This window comes from Arvicola amphibius, chromosome 11 (genome assembly GCF_903992535.2).
Source record: "Arvicola amphibius chromosome 11, mArvAmp1.2, whole genome shotgun sequence".
In the NCBI taxonomy this organism is placed as follows: domain Eukaryota; kingdom Metazoa; phylum Chordata; class Mammalia; order Rodentia; family Cricetidae; genus Arvicola; species Arvicola amphibius.
The window spans coordinates 41,581,442-41,603,015 of record NC_052057.2 but is presented as its reverse complement, the minus strand read 5'-3'; the positions used below and the strand labels follow the sequence as shown (position 1 = coordinate 41,603,015).

Here is a 21,574-nt window from a genome sequence, read left to right as displayed (position 1 = left end):
TTACTTGGTAATATACCTTCAGAAGTGAGTCTGTGGGCCATGTGTCCTGCTTGTGCAAGTCAGGCCCAGAAGTAAAATAAAACAGTGAGCCCTGTGGATGCTCTGTTTTTACCACAGCATGAGTGCACAGGCACACACACACACACACACACACACACACACACTTACTCACACACGTACACACTTTAGTCCCACATTTAACCCTCTACTCTCAGGCTCTGTAACAATGACATTTTTCCTTCCTGAATTTGAACGAAAAAAATTAGGGGTTTGACAGCCATTAGTCCATGTCTATTTAAGAAGACTGCCCACTCAGGACTTGGACCTAGGAAGAGTTGACAGGTGGTAATGGCTGTCCTTCCTGTTTCCTGTTTTCTCCTTTCGTCATTTCTTTGGCTGTCTCAGCAGTGTCCTCTGTGGCTATGCTGACACCATGGACCTTAGAGAAAGGACATAGGACCAAAATGCTGCCCCATCGTGGAAGGCATGCTCAATACAATGAAGACATAGCGTGTTTATGCCACGATCCTGCACCAGTCACCACCAGAGCTGAAAGCAGTAGTTATGGCGTGATGCTATCTGCTTAAGAAAAGAAATTAAAACTTCATCCCAAGACCACTCAGACAAAGGGCAGAGCTTGCAGGCACTCTTCTATGATGTCTGTAGCCTTCCCTACAGCAATTGCTTGGCTCTCTTAAGCAATCAAATATTGTTTCCTTTTTTGAATTGTAAAATTCATTTTTACTTCAGAAAATACTCTCATGTTTAAAGAAAAAAGTGTGGGTCATTATTAATTCTTTCTCTCAGAGAAAAATAACTTTTAGCATTTTGTATAGAATCCTCTAGATTATTTTTTCCTCAAAGATTTCACACATAATTATAAAAGAGAAGTTGTTTTGTCTGAACAATCTTTTCTCTTGTGTTTTCTGCCCTTCCCCCTCCACCCCCACCCTGTTTCCCTCTGGCATCTGTATTTTCAGTTTTTCAACGCTTTTCTTGTTTTTCTTGAGTTGTAAACATGCTCAGGACTTTGGTAGAAAGAAAGAAAGCCTGGGGGCCCTTGACTCTCCCCATAACCTTTCTTCATGTCTTTATCTTCAGCCAGCCTTCCCGCTCCCCCTCTCACATGAGAGCTTTCCTAGGGGGCAAGCATCCTCTCCCCATCTTCACTCCCCACAAGCAATGTGCCCCACCCGTCATGGCATCTGGCTTCCGTCTTTGCTTCTCTTCCTACTCATTGGTAACTTCTGCCACCTCCCTCTAGGGAAGGCTGCAGTTCACACCTCACCTCCTGGGTCACCTCCTCACTCCACACTCTCCTCTTACTCTCCCTCTCACCCTTGAACGTTCCCTTCTTCTTTTGCATATTTTTAAAGCAGAGCTGTTCTTTAGGCTTCTGAGTTGAGTCCTCATTTCTTCTGCCTCTTGAGCTCATCCGCCGCTGCCATTTTCTTATTCATCTACCTGTAGCCCCATCTCTCTCCTTAGAAACGGATGCACATGTCCCAAAGGTCAACTAGATGTTTCTACTTGGCAGAACTTTTCCGAGACACCACAAGCCCGTCGGCGACCTTGTGTGTGCATTGCCTTCCTTACCCTTTCTGGTTGCTAATCTATTTAGTAATCCCCCTGATGGTGGATGTAGAAGGAGAAAGGGCATGAAGGACTCCGTGAGTGAGAGTGGCTCATTCCTTCTAGTTTAACAGTGACGAGAGAAGAGAAACGTGGACGTGAGGAAATGGCCTTCTAAGTGTGGGAAAACCTAAGCAATTTGGTGGGCAGTGGGAAGAATCGTGGTAGAGAAGAGATTAAAGATGGGGACACTGGAGGATAAGATAGAGAAGAGATTAAAGATGGGAGACACTGGAGGATAGGGTAGAGAAGAGATTAAAGATGGGGACACTGGAGGATAGGAACTGACTCCAGACAACTCTGAGACCGAGAGCTAAAATGGCAGTAGGAAAATCTTAGCTCCCTGCCACTATTGTTAATTCACTGTGTGACTTTAGCTTTAATACATTCTTGCCTATTAAATATCATGAAGCAGTAACTAAATCATAATAAACCATTGTTGAAGTACCTATGTGAAATATTTAACCTTTACATTCGTATTGACATCTAAGGTTATACAAAGACTACAATTGGGGACAATTTATCCTGTTAGATGCCAAGCATTCCTTTTCCTTTTCCTTTTCCTTTTCCTTTTCAAAACTTCCTATGTGAGTTCCATTCCTCTTGAGTCTGAAGAATACTTTAAATTCAGTCCACAAACAGCTAATATTTTTCAATCGAAACTCCTTTTTAAATTTCTTTTGGTAGTACTGGAGGTTGAACCCAGGGCCTCATGTGCTCTCAGTAAGTTTTCTACCACCAAGCTGTATCCCCAACCCACAGACATCATCATCATCATCATCATCATCATTATTATTATTAGTTCATATTCTGAAACAAGATGCTTCATTTGTGGGTGTGATGACCTCAGCTTCTGTTGATATTGTTATAGATTTTCCCAGTCTTTTTCCTGTGGAATAATTTCCACAATAGCATCATCTTACAACTTTGCCAGTGTTGTGATTTACTTAATTCCAATGAAGACATCCATTTTTCAGTTCCACTTCTGTGGAATTGAAGGAGGAGGGCAGAGGGGTGGCAGTGGGTAAAGGTGAGGAGAGAGTGGAGTTGCCAGGTGCGCCTCTAGTTCTTCAGGAGACCACAGATAAGACCCGATTGGATGGCATTCCGGAGGCTGCCAGCAGGAACAAAGAACCAGGCAATCTTGTTTCGAGCTAGTCTGATTGAATTCAGAATGATGTCACTCGGAACTGTGGGGAAAGATAAGAGACATTGTGTTTGGGGTTTCAGACATGACCCTCGGTTTGGGCTCAAGGCTTCTCATAGGCAGGGAGACTATCATGCCTCCTCTCATTTCTCCGCCTTGAGTCCTTTCACCCTTTTAGCTCCCTGGCACTAACAGTTCTTCCTCAGATGTCTTTATTAAGAGTGCACAAAAGTGACCTCAAGCAGTCGGCCTGAGGAGGCCAGGCCTTGAGGGCCTCCTCTCTCCGCCTCACTTGAAACCCTCAGCTTCAGCATCTTGCCAGAGCTGTGGGTGGAGCGCAGGACGCGATTACCCTGTGGCTTCTCCTCCCCCATAAGCCCCGCCCCTTCACACTTGGACAGAGGGCAGATTAGCTTTCTTCCTCCTCCTAGTTCTCTCCTCTGGCTGATGTGCAAGATCTTGCAGAAGCCTGGGACTTGCTTCTGGGCTTGGCAAAGTGCATAGGAAGATGTCGGGACTTCCCGGCTGGGAGGAGGGGGGAAGCTGAAGATCCCCGCCTTTGGCTCAGCTAAGCAAAGTGGGCAGCTCAGTGCTTGAAAGAGGATTGTGCTCGCACTAGAGATCAGTAAGTGGGCGGCTGTGTGAGTGCCCCAGGGTCATGGGATAGATTTAAGGATGAGGCTTGATTCTAGGGGAGAGCTGCGAGACTGCTGTCTCTGTGCGTGTCGCGTGGAGTCTAGAGGCTTAAGCCCAAGAATCAGAACTCCCAATGCCTCCCCTCCCAGTCCTGGAAAATGGCAACTTCTACTGAGAGAAATTTGCACAGACTCTCCTTTCCTGACCGCTCTTCCCAGGAAAATGTGCTACTAAATCAGACAGAGTTGGGATTAAGTGGGGAAAGTGAAGTATAGCATTAAGAGAAACTGCAGTCTCCAGTTACATTCTGTGTGTGCTGGCGTTGTTATATCTATTAACAGAAATTGTCAGCAAAGTCTGAGGCGGGGGGCTTAAGTGGGGAAGTTGAGACTTTAGGTGACCAAGAGGCTGAGGAGTCCCTATATAAGGGATTAAATGCAATATTTATGTAATGAATAATAGGTGGGTTTTTTTTAAAAAAAAATCACTTAAAGGGGAGCAGCAGCCAGGAAGCATAAAAGTGCATGATAATAATTAGGGAAAGAAAATTTCACATTCATAGCTTTTTGTAGCCAAAAATTTCAGGATGTTTACAAAGTCATAACAGTGATGCAGGAATACTTCAATTATCGTTGTACATTATTAATACTGTTGCCGGGCAAGGTCTGTGGTTCTCTGGTCAGCAAGTTCTGGCAATGAAGCCACTGCCGCTGGTGCAAAGAATTCTGGGATGTCTGACAGTGAAATGGATGGAAGGACTCACATTCCATCTCTACTTAATGCCCTTTTGTCCAGAAACCGGGTCATGCAGATGAGCTACTTGGTACGTATACAGATCAATATGGGGAAAAGCATTTCCGAGGGCTGCGGAGCAGAGAGTGAGTGTCTCAGCTGAGCTGAGAGGACCCAGAAGCCAGGAGACAGGAAGTCAGCTTGGCTCAAATCAAACTTCTTCACGTTGTTTTCCTCCCACCCTGGAAGGGAACCTCAGATAAAGACAAGAATAATATCTGGGAGGATCACTGGGACCATCTGTTCTGTCCTGAGTGTCAACGTTTATTCATGTGTGGATGAAATTGGGGGTTTTCTTTATGCATCCCCAAACTTGAAGTCTCTGATCTCTGTATTACAATAAATGGAATAAAATAAGAGATATATTTATGGAGAGGGAGAATTATTTTGAGATATAACATATATTTTGAAATATAACATTTTCAAATATAAATTCAAAGAGAAGAGAAAGACTATGTTCGGCAGCATAAAGAAGTCTCGTGTCATGGCCACTGATAGGCAATACCCGTGCTAATATGACACCAGAGACTGGAGTTTAGAAATCTAATTGCTTGATTCTAGTTTGTGTGGATAGCATCCAAAGCAAGGTGGGTTTTGTCTGGTTGTTTTTGTTTTGTTTTCAACTTTGGACAACAGAAAAGTCCATGATGACCTTTGTCTTTATCTGTCATTGGTATGAAGGAGTTCCATTATACTTCTGATAGTCCCACTGGAGAGAAAATGATAAATATGTTACCATTTTTTCTGCAACGTAACTGTGAGATGATTGTTATGGTTGGACTCCTTTTCCAAACTTAGAATTTGTATTTATGAATTTTGCTGTGGAGAAGAGGAGTAGAAAGTGGTCATCAGGACCAGTCATAACAATAAAATAATAAAATGGCAGTAAATTGTACTTAGAGATATGCTTTACTCCTCCAACTTCATAAACCACTAAATTTTGAAGCATATTATTTGTTAAAATTCCTTTTTATTTTCAACATTAATATTCATGTGATTTTTTTGAAATATTAAAAACCTGAGAGTTTGTTGGCTGTATTATATAATACTTCTCTTGTTCTTAAAATATATAAGGCATTAAAATATAACATGTGATAGTTGACATTTTAAGAATAGTATAATTCTAAATGAAGTTTCTGTTCTTGAGAAAAATGTGCTAAGAGTCTTCAAAGAACTGCTGGTTTATCTCAGAGTATTAGAGAATCTTTGCCGAAACTATAGAATAAGACAGAATATTGAGGAGAGACTGCGGGCATGGTCCTCGGATGTAAGAGGATACGCGAAGTCAATGTAGAGGTATAAGATGGTGGTTTGCTGTACACGAGGGACTGGTGCCAGGAATGATGCATTGTGACCTAGAGAAAGAGTTAAATAGTTTTGTCTTTAAGAATTATTAAGTAGGAATTAAGATTTTTAATGAAAAGAAACTAAATTATATTTAAAATTGTTCTTTCACAAGAAAAGTAAAGAACAAGGCTATGGAAAGCTAAGCAGTGATGAAGACCTCGAAATAATTGTTGATCAGAAGCAGGTAAGTGAACACTCCATATGTTTCCCGTTGCCATTAGACTTTGACCTGGTAGCCTTTGGGTTCAGAGCCCTTCCCATCAGCTGTTTTTAGCTTGTCTGACTAGAGCTGTTATTAATATAGATTTGAGTAGCATCAGAGTGTCCGTCATCTCTGCTCCACTGATTTCTGTGTGATGTGAAGGTGAACGATAAGACATGAAGCAAGGCCAAAAGGAGAGAACTCTGCAGACTCAATACAGCGAGTCAAAGTAGCATAATTTGATTGAGAAAAAAAAAGACCTAAGTAAGGTCTAGGAAGCATATTTTCTTGAAAATGAGAAACACCTACCATTGGTGCATCTTGTCAGACAAAGTATGATCGCGAGGGTTAATAAAAGATGTAAAATTTGAGATATTTAAACTTAGATCTTCCTCAGTTTGGTTTCTGTTTGTCTGCAGTGTCGAGGTGATTTGAAATGAAAAGAGATTGCTCTTTGGTCAGTAATGCTGCCCAGAATTTGAGAATCCTTTAGCTTGGATGTTATATTAGCCCATAAGGTGCAATGAAAATGGCTTAACAGAGCATAAACAATGACACAGCAGGGAGTGGACAGTGTCCAGCCAGAACACTGGCTTGGCATTAGCTCTTAACATCTTTGTTAATTATCAAGGAGACAAGATAACTGCCAGTATACTTAACATACATGTGGCGTTGTCTCTGAGGGCAGAGTCAACAGTGGTAATTAAAAAGTCTGAGCTAATGAGAATATTAGAAAGTAGCCATTGACTGACAGAATGGCTGTTGAATTTGGACAACTTTCTCATCATGTAGTTGGTTCTACGTCGTGGTGATGACACTAAGGGAGCCAGTGTGTGTGTGTGTGTGTGTGTGTGTGTGTGTGTGTGTGTGTGTCACATGGGGAATGGCTACCAAAAGGTGACAGTGAAAACTCATTAACTTAAGTCCTGCTTGTTAGAATGGTTGGGGTAACTGAAGGGATCGCGTGGAAGATCTTGGCTGGACGGAGTATTTCAGGAGAGTTCATGGTGTGTGGGCACAGCAGGACTTGTCTCGTCACCTCTGTGCTTCTCGCCCTGTTGTGACTGCTGCCCCCGAAGACAGCAATGTAGGGGCGTGAGGGTCTGGCCGGCACTCTATTATTCACTGCCAGATTGTCAGTTTAACTAATAAGGTACATGAAGCCCCAGTTTGCGCCTCTGGTATTTTAATTATGGTAGATTAATTACTTGAGACATGCACTCTAGACCTCCCGTGGACTGTGATTCTGGTTAAGGATTGGACCTACCTGACAGATAGATTAGTAAAGGATGTGTGAGTGTACCATAAGAAACACACACACTCACTCACACACACACACACACACACACACACACACACACACCTCTATCAAAATGAGGTTAGTTTTTATTTCTTGTTTAATCATCTAGAAATAAATCCTTACTTTTATACTTCATTTTTATCTTCTTCCTCCTCAAAGCTTTTAGCTTCTTCCTTTTAAGCTTCGTGTTTTAACATATTGTTGTCATTCAGAAAACTCCAAAATTATTTGTCTATTTTTGATGAAGAGTTCATGGAGGAGAGACTTCATTTTCCCATGCTGACTTTCAACAAATTTATGCTGTTGGGACCACATACTTCCAGTGCAGTCACCAAGTTGGAGTGACCCAGTACTGCTGATTCATTCCTGCTAAAACTTGTTTCAAAACATGACAGATTTGAACACGTCAGCTTAGGCACTGACTGCTGGCAGTGAAGAGTCTGCCCTCATTCTGGAGGATTTGGGTTTTGAGTTTTGAGTGAATCCTAGGTTGAAGCAATGGCAGTGTTCACACCCCCAACTAAAATAGCAAGGAAAACACTGTAATTATTCTTTATAAAACTCCAGGAAAGTTATTTCTAAGATTAAGAGACAAGCAAGCATGTTTGTGGGTACATGCATGTATCAAATACATTTTTGCTCCAGAAACGCAATTGTTCATTCCATATACACAATGGAATTACACAGATATTTGTAATAATATTTAAACTTTGTGTCCCTATATTCTATTTTTGCCAGTAATCCTTATGGAAACAAAAAGCATTTGTTTGTCAATCTTCATGTAACTCCAAGTAGCTTTTCTAGTGACTGCTGTTGAAAGAAAAATCTAAGAAAAATAAATAACATAATTGAAGTTCTGTGATGGGCAGAAGTCGATGATCTCATGAAATCTGTCACTTAACTGCTGTCCCTCCTCAAGTGCTGTGCAAGCTACATGCCAGTTCATCAGTCAGGTGATTGGCAAGGCTAGTGCTTCCTCGGAGAGACCAGCCTTGCTTATGTAAGCACATTAACAGCAGAAGCAGTGTGCAGGATGTGGGATTGCCACCACAGGCTGCTGCTCTTCAAAGGGCAGAAGATGTTGCTGTGTCATTTGGATGTGGAAAAACAGAGTAAATTTTGGAAATGTGTAAGACTTTTGTTTTTGATGGGCAAGAATATACTTCTCCCTTTGTGAAAATTTCTTAGCAAATGTGATTCATAATTCGTATTTTAAAAGTCACCGACGATTCATCTAGTACCCTAAGCTAATAGGCAAAATATGTTCATATATATGTATACACACGTTCACATATTTAATTTAAATATGAATGTATTGCATGGGAATCACAGTCCATATTTGCACTTGATATTCCCGAAGGTTTTATACTTTAAACAGAAAAGTAATGAAAATGAATGTATTGCAATAAAATCTTAATGGCCTTAAACTTCAAACATTTGCCATAAACATAGCAGAACTTTACTTAATGGATGCTATATAAAATAACTTCTAAGAGAGAAATCGTATATGTGTATGTGCATGCATACCAGTTTTATCAACAAAATATTCTTTCTTTATTGGAGAAGACAAGGGTCTTGATTGTAAGTTAGTCTCAAGTAAACACAAACCATTTCCTGATATTGCTGGTGTTTCTGGAGAGAGGCTGGATGAAGTGGCTGGGAAAGCCATTGAATTTTACAGTCTTAACCACCTTGACTAAATAATGGATTTGCTCTATTTTAAATTACTATTTCAATTGGATTCGGCTTAACTCAAGGTTTCCTGTATGTTGGGCTGCAGAGCTGGTGTCTAAGATATTTTCAGATTCCAAGCAGACTTGAAGGAAGTAACTAAGACACACACAGTAAGTCCAGAAGCTTGAGGGTTTATGATGGATACAGAGCTACAGGTTTGAGCACGTACATAATGTTTGGGTCTGGTTGATTCTGGGACCAGAGGGGAGTTGGCCCCGTGTGTTTCTTGGTGCACTAGGACCAAGGAGATGCCAAGGACCAGCCAGTTGCGAGGGAGCACACACATTAGGTCAAGGGCAGCAGTCCTCAGCAGCCTCAGATGTGCCTGGCGAGCTTCCTGCGCTCACCCCACTCACTGCTAACTTCGTGATGTGAGGTCAGGCCTGAGTGTTACATTCCTAACTCCTCCACCACTGCTCTGCTTTCAGCCCACACTCTAAGACACAGAATCCAAGAAAATAGCTATTGCAATTCTGAAAGAGGAAAAAGATATGGGGCAGCTAATAAATCTGACGTTCTTCAAGTGGTTATTACCTGGAAACCTAAAAACTAGAATCCATAGACACTGGATACAGTGGCACCTGAAAAGCAAGTCACCATAGACACGCCCAACAGTGCTGCCTCAAAGGGCCAAGCCTGAAGTTGGGTTGAGTTAGCCCTGTGGTGGTCCTTTTGGTCCTGAGGCCCAGAATTCACATTTCTTGTTTGTAAACTAGTACCCCGTTCGTCCTATCTAACGGTTTATTGGGGGCAAAATCTGTTAAAGACTCCGAAAGGCATAGATTGTGTGTGTTATGTGGAGGACCTAGTCAGTCATGTACTCATGCCCACCCCACCCCCACAAAATTTAGCAAGGCAGAACCTTGAGACCTACAGTCAGTCATGACTTTACCAGAGTCCCTAGTTTGGTACCAAGAGCACTGAAAGCCATGGACCCCTGATGTGGTCCAAGCTCTGTGCCCTCTGCACCATTACTGATTGCCCTATAAATTGGTATAAACTGATTATGTCTTCCTGGTCTACTTACATAAAATCACTACCTGCAAACTGTCATAGTTGACCATGGTCTGTTACTGCACACTCACTGGGATGATACATTTCCCACAAACACTTGGTAACTCTCTACATCCCTCTTGGCCTCTAGGCATTCCAGGAAAAAATAGGATTCTTCCAAAGAAATAAGCAAATAAAAGATGGGGGATCGGAGGGGCAGACTAGGGTGGCTGTTGAAGCCATGTGCCTTCTCCCCTGCCCCCCGCAATACTCAAGGGAGGGCTCCAAGCACACAAGAAACAAGACAGCACACATTTTACCTAACCTGAAACCTTTCTGCATCTCTTTAAAACTTGTGAGAGGATCCTGAGCAGGAAGCAATGCACATCAGAACTATTTTCCTAAAGAAGAGGAGGAAACAAAGTAGAATTGTCCCTCCTATGTCCCACAGCCACAAGCCTTTTAGTAGGGTTGCAATCAGTCCTGTTCTACTGGCTCCATGGAAATGAGTTGCGGAAGGGAGATCAAGGCCAGTGTCAAATAAAAATGAAAGCGCATGACCCAGCTTCCTCCTGTCACTAAGAGATAACCTGTCCTGCCACCTGCTGACTCAAGCCTTGAACTCATAAACAGTACAGCGATGATGAAGGGTGTACCACTCAGCGCCATCGGGCCAGTACTTTCTTGACCATCTCAGTATGGTCACTTAATTTATATATAATTCATACCCCATTTGCTTCTGAAGATTCCAAAGTACCAGAGCCAGTCTCTTGATATCACATGGAATTGTTTCTCTGGTGCCTTCTCAGAATTCTGCACATGGCCATCAAGAACAGAGGACTTCTCCTCCTTCACCTGATCAGCCTGGAGAGCCCAGAAGCAAGGGACTCCATGACACTTAGAGAATTCAGCACCCCATGCAGCTGTGATACCCTGATTAAGCTTACAATAGGCATAAGCTCTTTAGCAATTTCCTTACAAAAGACTGATCAATGAGAAGTGGCTACAAGAAAAGTAGGCAGATTATTTGCCATGTCTGTGAATCAGCATAAACAAAGACTCATTTCTGTAGACCAATCAATCCATCATTTCAGAAAAGGTATTTATCATCAACAAATATTGTAAAGGAGAAGCACTACTTCCCATGAGGTTAAACGTAAAACTTCTGAAATGAAGATAGGGTGACCCTGTATATTGTTCCCAAATAGTCTCACATGTATCAGGGACTCCAAAGTTAACCCCAAGGATTTGATAGCGCAGGGGAAAGAGTCATCATAATGTCTTCCTCTGTGTTTCCCTGACAAACTCACATCATTAAACTCTGGCTTAATAGCCTGCATTCCAACTCCTTCTACTGATTCTGTTTAGCAGTCCCTGACTCTAGGGCAAACTGAGGGGGAAAATACAAAATCTTCATCTCAGAGTCTTTTCACGGATTCCTGCACTGTGAGGTTAGTGGGTCACAGAAAACCTAGCAGGTCAGTCTTCCTAGGGTGACTCCAAGGCAGTCTTGAGTGCCTGGCCAGACTCCCTCGCCCTGGTTTTGCTTTGGCTTTGTTCTCCTAAGAAGAGGAGTTCGGAATGAGCAGCTAGGCTCTCTGCATCTTCAGATTGTCATCTGTGCCATGCTATCTCGCCATCTGCATTGGCGTCTGTTCCAAGGCTCACAGGAAGACAACTCCTTGAAAAGCCATGTGTCCTCTGGTCAAAGCCAGGCCTAGAATCTGGGGCCCCTGATGTTCAGTCTGATGCTTTTCACAAAACTGTGCTTCCTAGAGGGAGGGCTGTAGGTGGGTGGCTATCAGAAGACCTTGGGTGTGATCCTGAGTGTTCTTCACACCTTCTGTGGATAGGTGCTCTAGTCCAGGGCCTGTCATGAGCCAGATGATTTTGTAGAGTTGTTGAGAGAATTACACAAGTCCCTCAGTACAGGGACTTGGCCACGTGCATGGAGGGTGATGAGGGTTTCATTCACAAATGGCAGGCGCTGAGCCAAGCAGTGGTAGGAATTGATGGCAACAGTCACAGGCCTATTAGGTAGAAGACTCCTTGGACTGGGAGGGGAGACTTAACTATAATGATTCTAAGCAATAGTATTTTTACTGGGGTCATAGATATGGATGCTTCTTGTATAGAAATTGGGGACACAGTCTCTGGCACAGGGAATGCGGAATGTGGAGAGCAGAGGGTAGGGGCCACTCGGCACAAGTTGGCCATTCTGGAGAAGGGTGGCACATACCAGTTCCACATGCTGGAAATAAGGTTACGAGCACCACATAGTAACTGGTCAAAAAATATAATTAAGCTGCCACTGTTAAAATGGTTATGGTCAGCTCTAAGATTTTTAAATGGTAGGATTCAAACAAAACAAACTGGTTCTATGCGTAGCCCCGGGGGACCCAGCTTGTGGCTCACTGTGCTCAGGGACTCAGATCAAGAGCAGGTAATAGGTGAGCATAGGACAGGGTCTTGCTCTGCTTGTCTCCTCCATTCCCTTTTTCACATGTCCCCTGACAGCAGGGGACATTAGCTACTGATCTGGCTAAAGGAGGATATTAAAGTCAGTTTCCAGGGCATCTCAAGTCCTTCTGGAAGCTCGGGTTTCCTAGGAGGGAACCTGGCAACAGGAATTCCCACTCAATGAGCCGTGTAGGCGGCATTTACTCTAACCGAAGATGTCGCCCGGGACAGAACAGGAACAACCCAGTCAGGACTGTCTTCCATTCATCTCTGCCAGTCTGCTACTTCAGTGAGCAACACGGTCCCAGCCCGGCTCAGAACGCCTCTCCTCTACCAGTTCATCTTCCCCAGTGTCTCAGACAATGATGCGACCCACCAAGGCAGCTCCAGTCAGCAAGAGGAGATACTGAGTTTCTGCCCCCAATTCAGAGCCACATATAATTATACAACTACAAACCTGTTACTTTCAGTTTAAAAAGAAAGAAAGGAAGGAAGGAGGGAGGGAGGGAGGGAGGGAGGAAGGGAGGGAGGGAGGGAGGGAGGAAAGAAAGAAAGAAAGAAAGAAAGAAAGAAAGAAAGAAAGAAAGAAAGAAACTTGAACCTTCATTTTAAAAAAATGTATAAATGTTAAATTATTTTCAAATACCCCCATGGTTTTCTTTTCCTCTTTTTAATGTAATGGGGGAAGTGGATATAAGGAAATGCAGAATTGAGATGGCGTGAGCTGAACAATGAGCGCCAAGTTATGTGATCTATGAAAGTAGCAGGTAAAGGCAGCCTGGGCCACGTGGAGAACACCGTGTAGAGAACCCCACTGAGCTACCGCATGGAAAGTCTGGGGCTTTTGCTTCTAATTTTCTTTTTTTCTTTCATTTATTTTACATATATGCTACAGGTTCCCCTCCTTCCCCTCCTACCCTGCCCCCATCCACTCCTTCTAAAAGCTAGAACGGCCTGGACAGATTGCTGTAGACTCTAAGAGACCACAGGGGCCAGCCCAGCAAAACTTGCAATCATCATAGATGGAGAACCTAAGACATTCCATGATAATATGAACAATATCAGCCTGCAAATCCATTCCTACAGAAGATGCAAAAGGAAAACTCCAGCCCAAAGTTTTCTGCACCCATGAAAACAAAGGAAATAATACTCTCACCCCGACAAAACCAAAAGAAAGGAAGACACACACACAACCACACAAATATATACCACCACCAACAATCTAACATAAAAGCAGGAATTATCAATCATTGGTCATTGATACCTATCATAGTTAGGGTTTCTATTGCCGTGAAGAGACACCATGACCATGGCAATGCCTTTTTATTTTATTTTTATTTTATTTTATTTAATTAACATTTTTTATTTATTACATACCAACCACAGTTCTCCATCACTCCTCTCCTCCCAGCCCCCCCTCTCATCCGCCCCCTTCTCCATCCCTCCTCCTCCATCTCCAATCAGAGAGGGCAGGCCTCCCATGGGCATAAACAAAGCATGGCACATCAAGTTGAGGCAGGACCAAGCTCCTCCCCTTGCATCAAGGCTGGGCAAGGTAATCCAGCATGGGGAACAGGTTCCCAAATGCCCGCTAAGTGCCAGGAACAGGTCCTGGTCTTGGTAGGTTCACCTGATCTATGTGAGAACATTGGGCATCTTGGTTAGAAAGAATGTGAGGACATTATCTAACCTGGGGTTTAGATAAACATTAGGTTCTATGGAAACCATTTTCTCCCAGTCCTAGTGCCAGGATGCCTGTGTCTGTTTACCTGAACTGCCCTTGTCAGGGAAGTCAGGCAGGTAGAGAGAAGCTTTGCATGAAGAAAGGCCAGAGAGTGCACTTGTGTTGATTTTAGTGCTTTTGAAATAGGTGAGTTCCAGGGCAAGGGAGGAAGCAGTTAGGTGGGCTCACCAGGATGCCTTGTGCTTGCTCCCGCCCTGACCATGTTCTGTCTGCTTTGGTTTCTCACCCACACAACCTAACAGTCACATCCCCTCTCTTCTGTTTAGCACTAGCCTCCGGCTGTGGCCGCTAGAATGCATCTCTTCCTCCAACACTGCTATACCAGCTTTGACAGAAACGCAGTCCTTGCAAACACGCTTTTCAGAATGCTCCATTTCTTCCTTCCCTTTCCTCACAACAACTCCGCGGTCCTGTCATCTCCGTTTTCAGTCATTCGTTTGGCACGTGGTCTACCGCTAGCCAGGCTTGCGCTTCTCAGCTATCTTGTGATTAGGACGTTCACATTCAACACACAAATGGCCATTCAATACAATTGCTATGTGCTCCACATCGAAGTACTTTTTGACCAAGTGATCTCATTCCTGAAGCGCATGAATGAATGGCTTGTTAAGGGGATGGTGGGAGAGGGTGTCATCGTAGCTTTGCGCTGTGTGATCTTGATAGAAGAAAACACTCATTCATTTTCTACAGCAAAATTATCTCATTTGTATAATTAGAGAATCATTAATGACTTTTTGTTGTAGAATACTAATCACAGAAGCCTTTATTTTTTTTTCAGTCAAAGGTGTGCTTTACCCCTTCCCAGCGCCTGCCCTTAAGTTTTGGAGATGTTCTCGAAAGTGAACCAGTGAGTCACGGTGCACCCCAATAGACTCCGTTAGTTAGATATGCAGTTAACATGGGATGAAAGAAACCCAGGCCTGCACTGAGACATTTTCAAACTTTTAAGGTACAGAGTTAACAGCTTAGAAATAGCTCCTATTCTGTTTCAAGGAGTTTGAGTTAACAGCCCGCAGCGTTTGGACATTTCTGAACAACAGTAACTTTCCCCCGTGGATCCCAACATGGCTTAGCTTAGAGAACCAATGTTTCCATAGTCCCCAAGAAGAATACCAATGGCTGGCCAGTACAGTGGCCCCAACCCTGACCACCTCCCTTGGATTCCTTGACTCACATGATAAAAGGAGTGACCTAACTTCCGAATGTTGTCCTCTGACTGGCACTCATATGTAGTGGCATTTCAAATGTATTTTAATAAATAAAGACTGCCTGAAGATCTGAGAGTAAAACAGTCCCCCTGGTCAGCCTTACAGACCAGGCAGTGGTAACACACAAGGACACGCACCTTTTATCCTAGTAGCCCCCCTAGTTGCCATAGGGTGGTGCATGCCTTCAATCCCAGTGGTGCACAGCTTTGATCCCAGCCCTAGAGAGGAATATAATATGGAGCAAGATGGCTCTCAGACACAGTCTCGTGCTGAGATTCCTGGAGGCAGGATCACTATTTTTGGACTAAGGTCAAGCTAAGAGCCAGTGGCTGGCTGTTTTGCTTTTCAGATCTTCAGGTTGAACCCCAATTTCTGACCCTGAGCTTTTATTAATCATGCAGCACCCATGTGTTATGGCATGCAGGCACCCATACATGCACATGCACACTTGTGTGCATGCACACATACACACACACAAATGGGATTTTAAACTTAAAAAAAATACTAACTTTTCAGCATATGGCTGCCATCCAGACCCTGCCCTGCCCTGAGGTCCATGTCTGGACAGGTTGAAGGGGCAGTGCTTGCCTGCTGTTGTCCTTCTGCCTGCATGCCCTATTTTGATGGAACTAATGCAGCATACCTCATCTGTTGTGTAGAGCCATCTAGAGACCCCTGTTCTTTCCTTTGAGTGTTTACTAGGTGCTTTGACACAGAGACAACCTAGCCAACAGAGCCATTTGTCCCCTGCCCATTGTCAGTCATGACCTTGACAGCATAGGGGCACTCAGAACGCGGTTGAGCAGAGTACCCAGAACCCTTAGTGTGTGATGGTTCCTCTCCTTAGCATGAGACTTGAGTTTCCTTGAGCTCCGGGTGTTCCCAGGAGAGGACGTGAGCACGGAGAACTGTTCCCAACAGTATTTTTGATCCTTTGCTTCCACAAAGGGTAGTTCACAGCCCCAACAGCTGCGTCACCGGAAGTCTGCTTAAAATCAGCACTCTGGGCATCGAGGATGGGCGCTGGAACCATTTTAGGGAGTCCTCGATGGAAATGTTCCACATCCCTGACTCTTGAGAACTGCTGCAAAATATTCCAATTTTGATGTCAGGAAAGAAAACTTATTATTATGGCAAGCAAGAAAAACCTTCATTGTAGCGCTACAAAAGAGAGTTGAGACCAGCTAAGTAGCTCAAATCCTTTATTGAAATGGCCTAGCTTGCCACATTCTCCTCATCTTTTGAAGTGGAACCATGCACTGATGAACCCTGAAACTCTGAGGCACTGTCACACCCACAGCAGAGCTCACCCAATCTTTTTCTTAACCTTTCTTGATAGCAGACCACTTGGAAGAGAAGGCTAACACTGCATGCATTTATATAGCATGTACTCTGTACCATTTCCTGTGCCGAGAATGTTTCTCCCCAACTACTCTACCTTCTGCACCTTACAGTGCACACAGAGGTGAGGGCGGGGGACTTCACTTCCCCCCATCCCCTGGGGCTATGAGCACAGCCTGGGCAGCAACACATGATAGCCTTACATCAAGAGATCCAGAGTTAGGAAGCATCCTCCCATCATGCTTACCTGACTTGACAAGGAGACCAGTTACAAACCTGACTGTATTAAGAAATAATTTATGGTGGTATGATCTAAGAAAGGCTTCCTGTTTATAAAGAAAGGATACCTGTGTTACGAAAAAGTTTAAATAAAGTGAGACAGGCAAACCGAACTAGGTGTTCTTGCTTCTGGGGGAGGGGGATGTATTCATAGTCATAAGCATGCACACTCAAAAGCTAGCATGCTTAAAAGAGCTCCTGCCCAGTCCTTGGGGGAGTGATCCCTACTTCAGTGCAGGGAGAGCAAAGGGTGCTGAGTGGCCTGGGCCCGCCACTGCCATGAAGGTCAGCAGTAAAGCCAGGCATCATATGGTTTCCATGTGTCGCAAGTCCTTGCATACATGGTGCCACTCAGTAAATTAAATCCCTGCCCTGCCCTAGAATTACCTCTGTGCCCACCACATTTCAAAATCTCCACAGCTGGCATTGCCTGTCACGTCAACATTTGACAAGCCACCCTCTTTGCACTGGCTGTGCTCTGAGAATGCTGCTCCACTCACTGTCCTCCAGGGGCCAATCTTCTCAGGCTGAGGTCCCTGCTGAGCTGTTTAGTCAATCAAGCAAGCTTTTCCCAAGCCCTTAGCAAATCTCCAGAACCCCTGTGTGCCCATCCATAAGAGTTCTGAGGACTGATACTCTAGACAGAGTCTGCCCTTACCAGCTGCTTGTACTTCCTCTTGCGATCTTCCCAAAGTGTGCCTTCCCTTTCCAGCCTCCTCCAGCCTTCTCATCTGTTGGCTCAGGAAGGCTGGCAGTGGTCCTTGAACTCCCTTCTCACTGGTCATGTTATGCTTGTCAGTTCTCAGTAGTTTCAGATAGGAGAAATGGTGTCAGATTGGAGAGATCACCCTCTTAAGCCTTTCAGCCTGAGTTCAATACCCAGAACTAATACACAAATACCAATACCCTAAACTTTTTCTTACACTGCTAAGGGAGGGACAGAAGCACCCCTGGGGCTCCCTGGCCAGTCAGCAGAGCTTTCTTCCTTCCTGCTGGGTGAGTTCTAGCCGAGTGAGAAACACACATATGTATACATGTATACACACATGCACACACATGCACAAGATAAAGCACTGTCCTTGGCCACAGGACACTTTGCACTCTTATTCTTGCATACTTGTGAATTTTTTGTGTTGCTGCACTCAGTAAACATTCCATTGTTTATCTCCATTGTTTATCTACTTAGTGTTGCTGGCCACCTTAGATAAAAATCAAGGATCTTCGGCCTTTCAACCATGCTTTTCCTTAACTTGTGCAGTGATCATACAAATAACCCTCTCCCTTCTTTTAGGATGCAGCTTATTGAATTAAAGGAAGAAAGCAAAAGAATTGCAGTAGAATTGCTCTTGTCCTGTGGGAAGACACGTACTGATTGCCCACGAATTCTGTAGGATGTGTGTAGATCTGCACAGGGTGATCATTCCACGATCCTGTTGGAAATGATGCCACACATATCCCATCGCTCCCTAAGACTTCAGGTTTAAACTGAATTATGTGTGGCAGTTACAAACATACTGTTTCCTAATGTTGAGTGAAACAAAATTTGCATAGATTGCATTTATATGAATTTTTGTATTTTGTTAAGAAAGCAAATGTATTAAGTCTTACTAGAGCCACAGAGCCCACAGCATGTAGTTTTTTCTGGTACCATACTCAATGAGGAGGCCAATGTGTAGATTTGTAGAGACTTCCGTACCCTGATATCCCATACTCAATGAGGAGGTTAATGTGTAGATTTGTAGAGACTTCCGGACCCTGATATCCCATACTCAATGAGGAGGTCAATGTGTAGATTTGTAGAGACTTCCGGACCCTGATATCGGGGTCTAAGTAGCTTAGATGAAGTGGGTACAACTGAAGGAATTAGAGAATTAGATACCATGGCTGCTGAATTGAAAGGTAAAATCAAATAAATAATGAGAATATATTTTTAAATATATGTAGCTTTATCAGCATTTCAAACTTAAAACCCTTTCTTATGACCCAAAAATGTGATAGTCGTAGATTAACGCAGAAGGGTAAAATTTACTAGAATCCACTAGAATGGCTTAGAATACCAGTGAGGACTCAAGCAATCCACCTACCAATGGCTCCTTCCTTGACATTTAATCCCTAAGCCATACCAACAAAGACCTCCATATCCAACAAAAAGACAATACTTTTCTTACTTCTATTTCATAAGCCTTCTGGGAGAATTTATTAATGAAAAGGGAAAAGAATCATTTGAATAAACCAGACAGAATACTCTGCCACAAATGATCCAGGTTTGGGGGTCACTTTCTTATGCTACAGATGGCTTTAAAAAGTAAATCAGTAGAAAATTACACACATGTGCACACACACACATGCACACACACATTCACACACTGATAAATTTTACATTAGTAGCATCAGAGGTGAGAATTATTTTATGAGCCTGTAAGTGATAGAATAGAACAGAATTCTTGAGGACTGGCATGCATGTGACTTTTAATTTTCTCAAGAGGTTTGCATCATAAAGGTTATTCCTGAAGACCCAGTGTACAGTGGTTCCCTTTCCTCTCGTTTGTTTTGACACAGTTAATGGAAAAGCCAAATTTATGCTCAGGCTTCTAGTAGTTATTTGGCAACTGAGACATTTAATATGCAAGAAAAAACAACATACAGCCTGTATCCTCCCTCCAAGTCTTTATAAATACCTTCCTGTTTAAATTTATTAATGGAGCTGCATTTAACATATGTGTGTATGTTTGCATGTATACATTTATAATGTACATATGTGTATCCATGAGTCAGCAGGAAAGTCACATGCCATCTCTCAAAACATAAATCCAATTAGCTTCAACAGCCTATCAAAGAAAAGGAGCTCTCTTGTAGAGTTATGACTTTGAGAATCACTAAGCAGGAGAACCAGAGTTCTGTCAGTGAGGCAATTAAATCAGGCTACATTCCTAGTGGTTAGTAACTACAGGTTGTTCATATAACCCTTCCTTATTTAGAAATCTGCTTCTGCCCAGGGACTGGAGAGATGTCGCAGCTGTTAAGAGTGTTTGCTGCTCATGCAGAGGACCAGAATTCAGTTCCCAGTACCCACATGACAGCTCACAGCCACTTGGAACTCCAGCTTCATGGGTTCCAGCACCCTCCTCTGGATTCTGTGGGCACTGGCACTCACATGCACACACACACACACATACACACACAAAAATGCACATAATTAGAAATAAAATCTTTTTAAAAGTTTGCCTCTGAAATAGTTTTCTAACCAACCAAAAGAAATTCACTAATTTTTCTTTTTTCTCTTCTCTTCTGTTCTCCTCTCCTCCGCCTCCTTTTCCTCCTCCTCCGCCCTCTCTTTTTCTTTTTCTTCTCTCTCTCTCTCTCTCTCTCTCTCTCTCTCTCTCTCTCTGTCTCTCTCTCTCTCTGAGAAAGGTTTATAAATTCATGGGGCAGCTAGATGCTAGGTCAAGGGTCAAGGAAAGAGCTTTGGGAGGTTTGGGGCTTTTAGGTGAGTATGTTCTGGAGAGATCATGTTCTAAGCACCATAGGTAAGATTATGAAGTTAAGTAAATCAAACTTTAACCCTCACCTACATCCCATGTCCAAGGGGTCACTTCCTGATGGGAATGGGAAGGAGATGAAAGCTGTGGGCATTATACTGGTTGAGCTCCTATGTGTATCAGACCACAAGTGAGATGCTATTGGTTATTATTATTCTTCAATTACATTATTACATTATTCAAATAAATTATTATATTGCTATTCAAAAGGGGAAACATTCTCAGAAGGTTTGAGCAGCTGCAGAGGAGTCATACAAGAGCTGAGGACTGGGGTACAGCTCAGTTGGTAGTGCTGGCCTAGCATGCCTGGAGCTCAGGATTCTACCCTGCACCATATAAGCGGTGTGTTCTGCTTTCATTTCTGTTCCCACTGAAAAGAAGCATCAGGGCAGAAAAGTTCATTTGGTTCACCATTCCAAGTTACAGTCTGTCATTACTGGAATGGTAAGACAGGAGCCGAAAGAGCTAGTCACACCACACCCACCCATGAGAGCAGACCCAGATGAGTGCACCCAGACTGCCTGAGTGCTTGCTTGCTAACTTGCTTTACTCTTGCATGGCTCATAGCACAGCCTAGGGAATGATGCCACCCACAGCAGGGTGCGTGTTCCTATACCACCCAACAGTGGAGATAAGTCCACAGTCATACAGATCACCGTGATCTAGATAACTCCTCATTAACTCCATCTTCCCAGGGTATTCTGGGCTGTGTTGAGTTGATAGTTAAAACGTACCAGCCAGCATGGGATGTGGTGATGAACGCCTATAGTCTCAACTCTGGGATAGAGGCAAGAGGATGAGGAGTTCACGGTCATCTTTGGCTACATACCAAGTCTGAGGCTAGCTTGGGCTACATGAGGTGCTGTCCTCCCCTTACCCGAGGGAATACAGAGCACGCCTGACTACAAAGCCCAGGTTCCTCCTCTGCCAGCTACTGCTCCGTAACCCACCAAAGAAACAGCATCAACCGTACCTCCTGCTTCATTTGGATACTTCTAGTAGTTGCTTCACATTCCCGGGCACTCGTGGGAATTTGTTAAAAGCTTTCCTGAAGTTAAAAGCCAAAGTCAATGGAAGCAAGGGAAGAGTTCTGACTTGGCTAAAGCAAAGTCCTGCATCATCTCTAGCTACCTTCCAGTCCTCTCCAAGCCTCAGGGCTCCTTGGAAGAAGCTGAGTTCTGAGTTATGGGCTAGAACAGGTTCCCTTGAAATACAAGATA

At 43.5% G+C, this 21,574-nt stretch overlaps 1 protein-coding gene across 6 annotated transcripts in view; it reads left to right on the top strand.

Annotated features, from left to right (window-relative positions):
* Positions 1 to 4,127: 4,127 nt before the first annotated feature.
* Positions 4,128 to 21,574, top strand: part of Pex5l (peroxisomal biogenesis factor 5 like) — a 138,554-nt gene continuing 121,107 nt past the window's right edge. For 3 of the 6 annotated variants that reach the window (XM_038347640.1, XM_038347641.1, XM_038347639.1), the window contains exons 1-2: positions 4,128 to 4,238; positions 5,667 to 5,738. In XM_038347640.1, coding sequence (XP_038203568.1) covers positions 4,146 to 4,238; positions 5,667 to 5,738 — 165 coding nt within the window. In that variant the 5' untranslated portion in view covers positions 4,128 to 4,145. The remainder of the gene's footprint in view (positions 4,239 to 5,666; positions 5,739 to 21,574) is intronic. The other 3 variants (XM_038347637.1, XM_038347636.1, XM_038347638.1) reach the window with 2 other exon arrangements.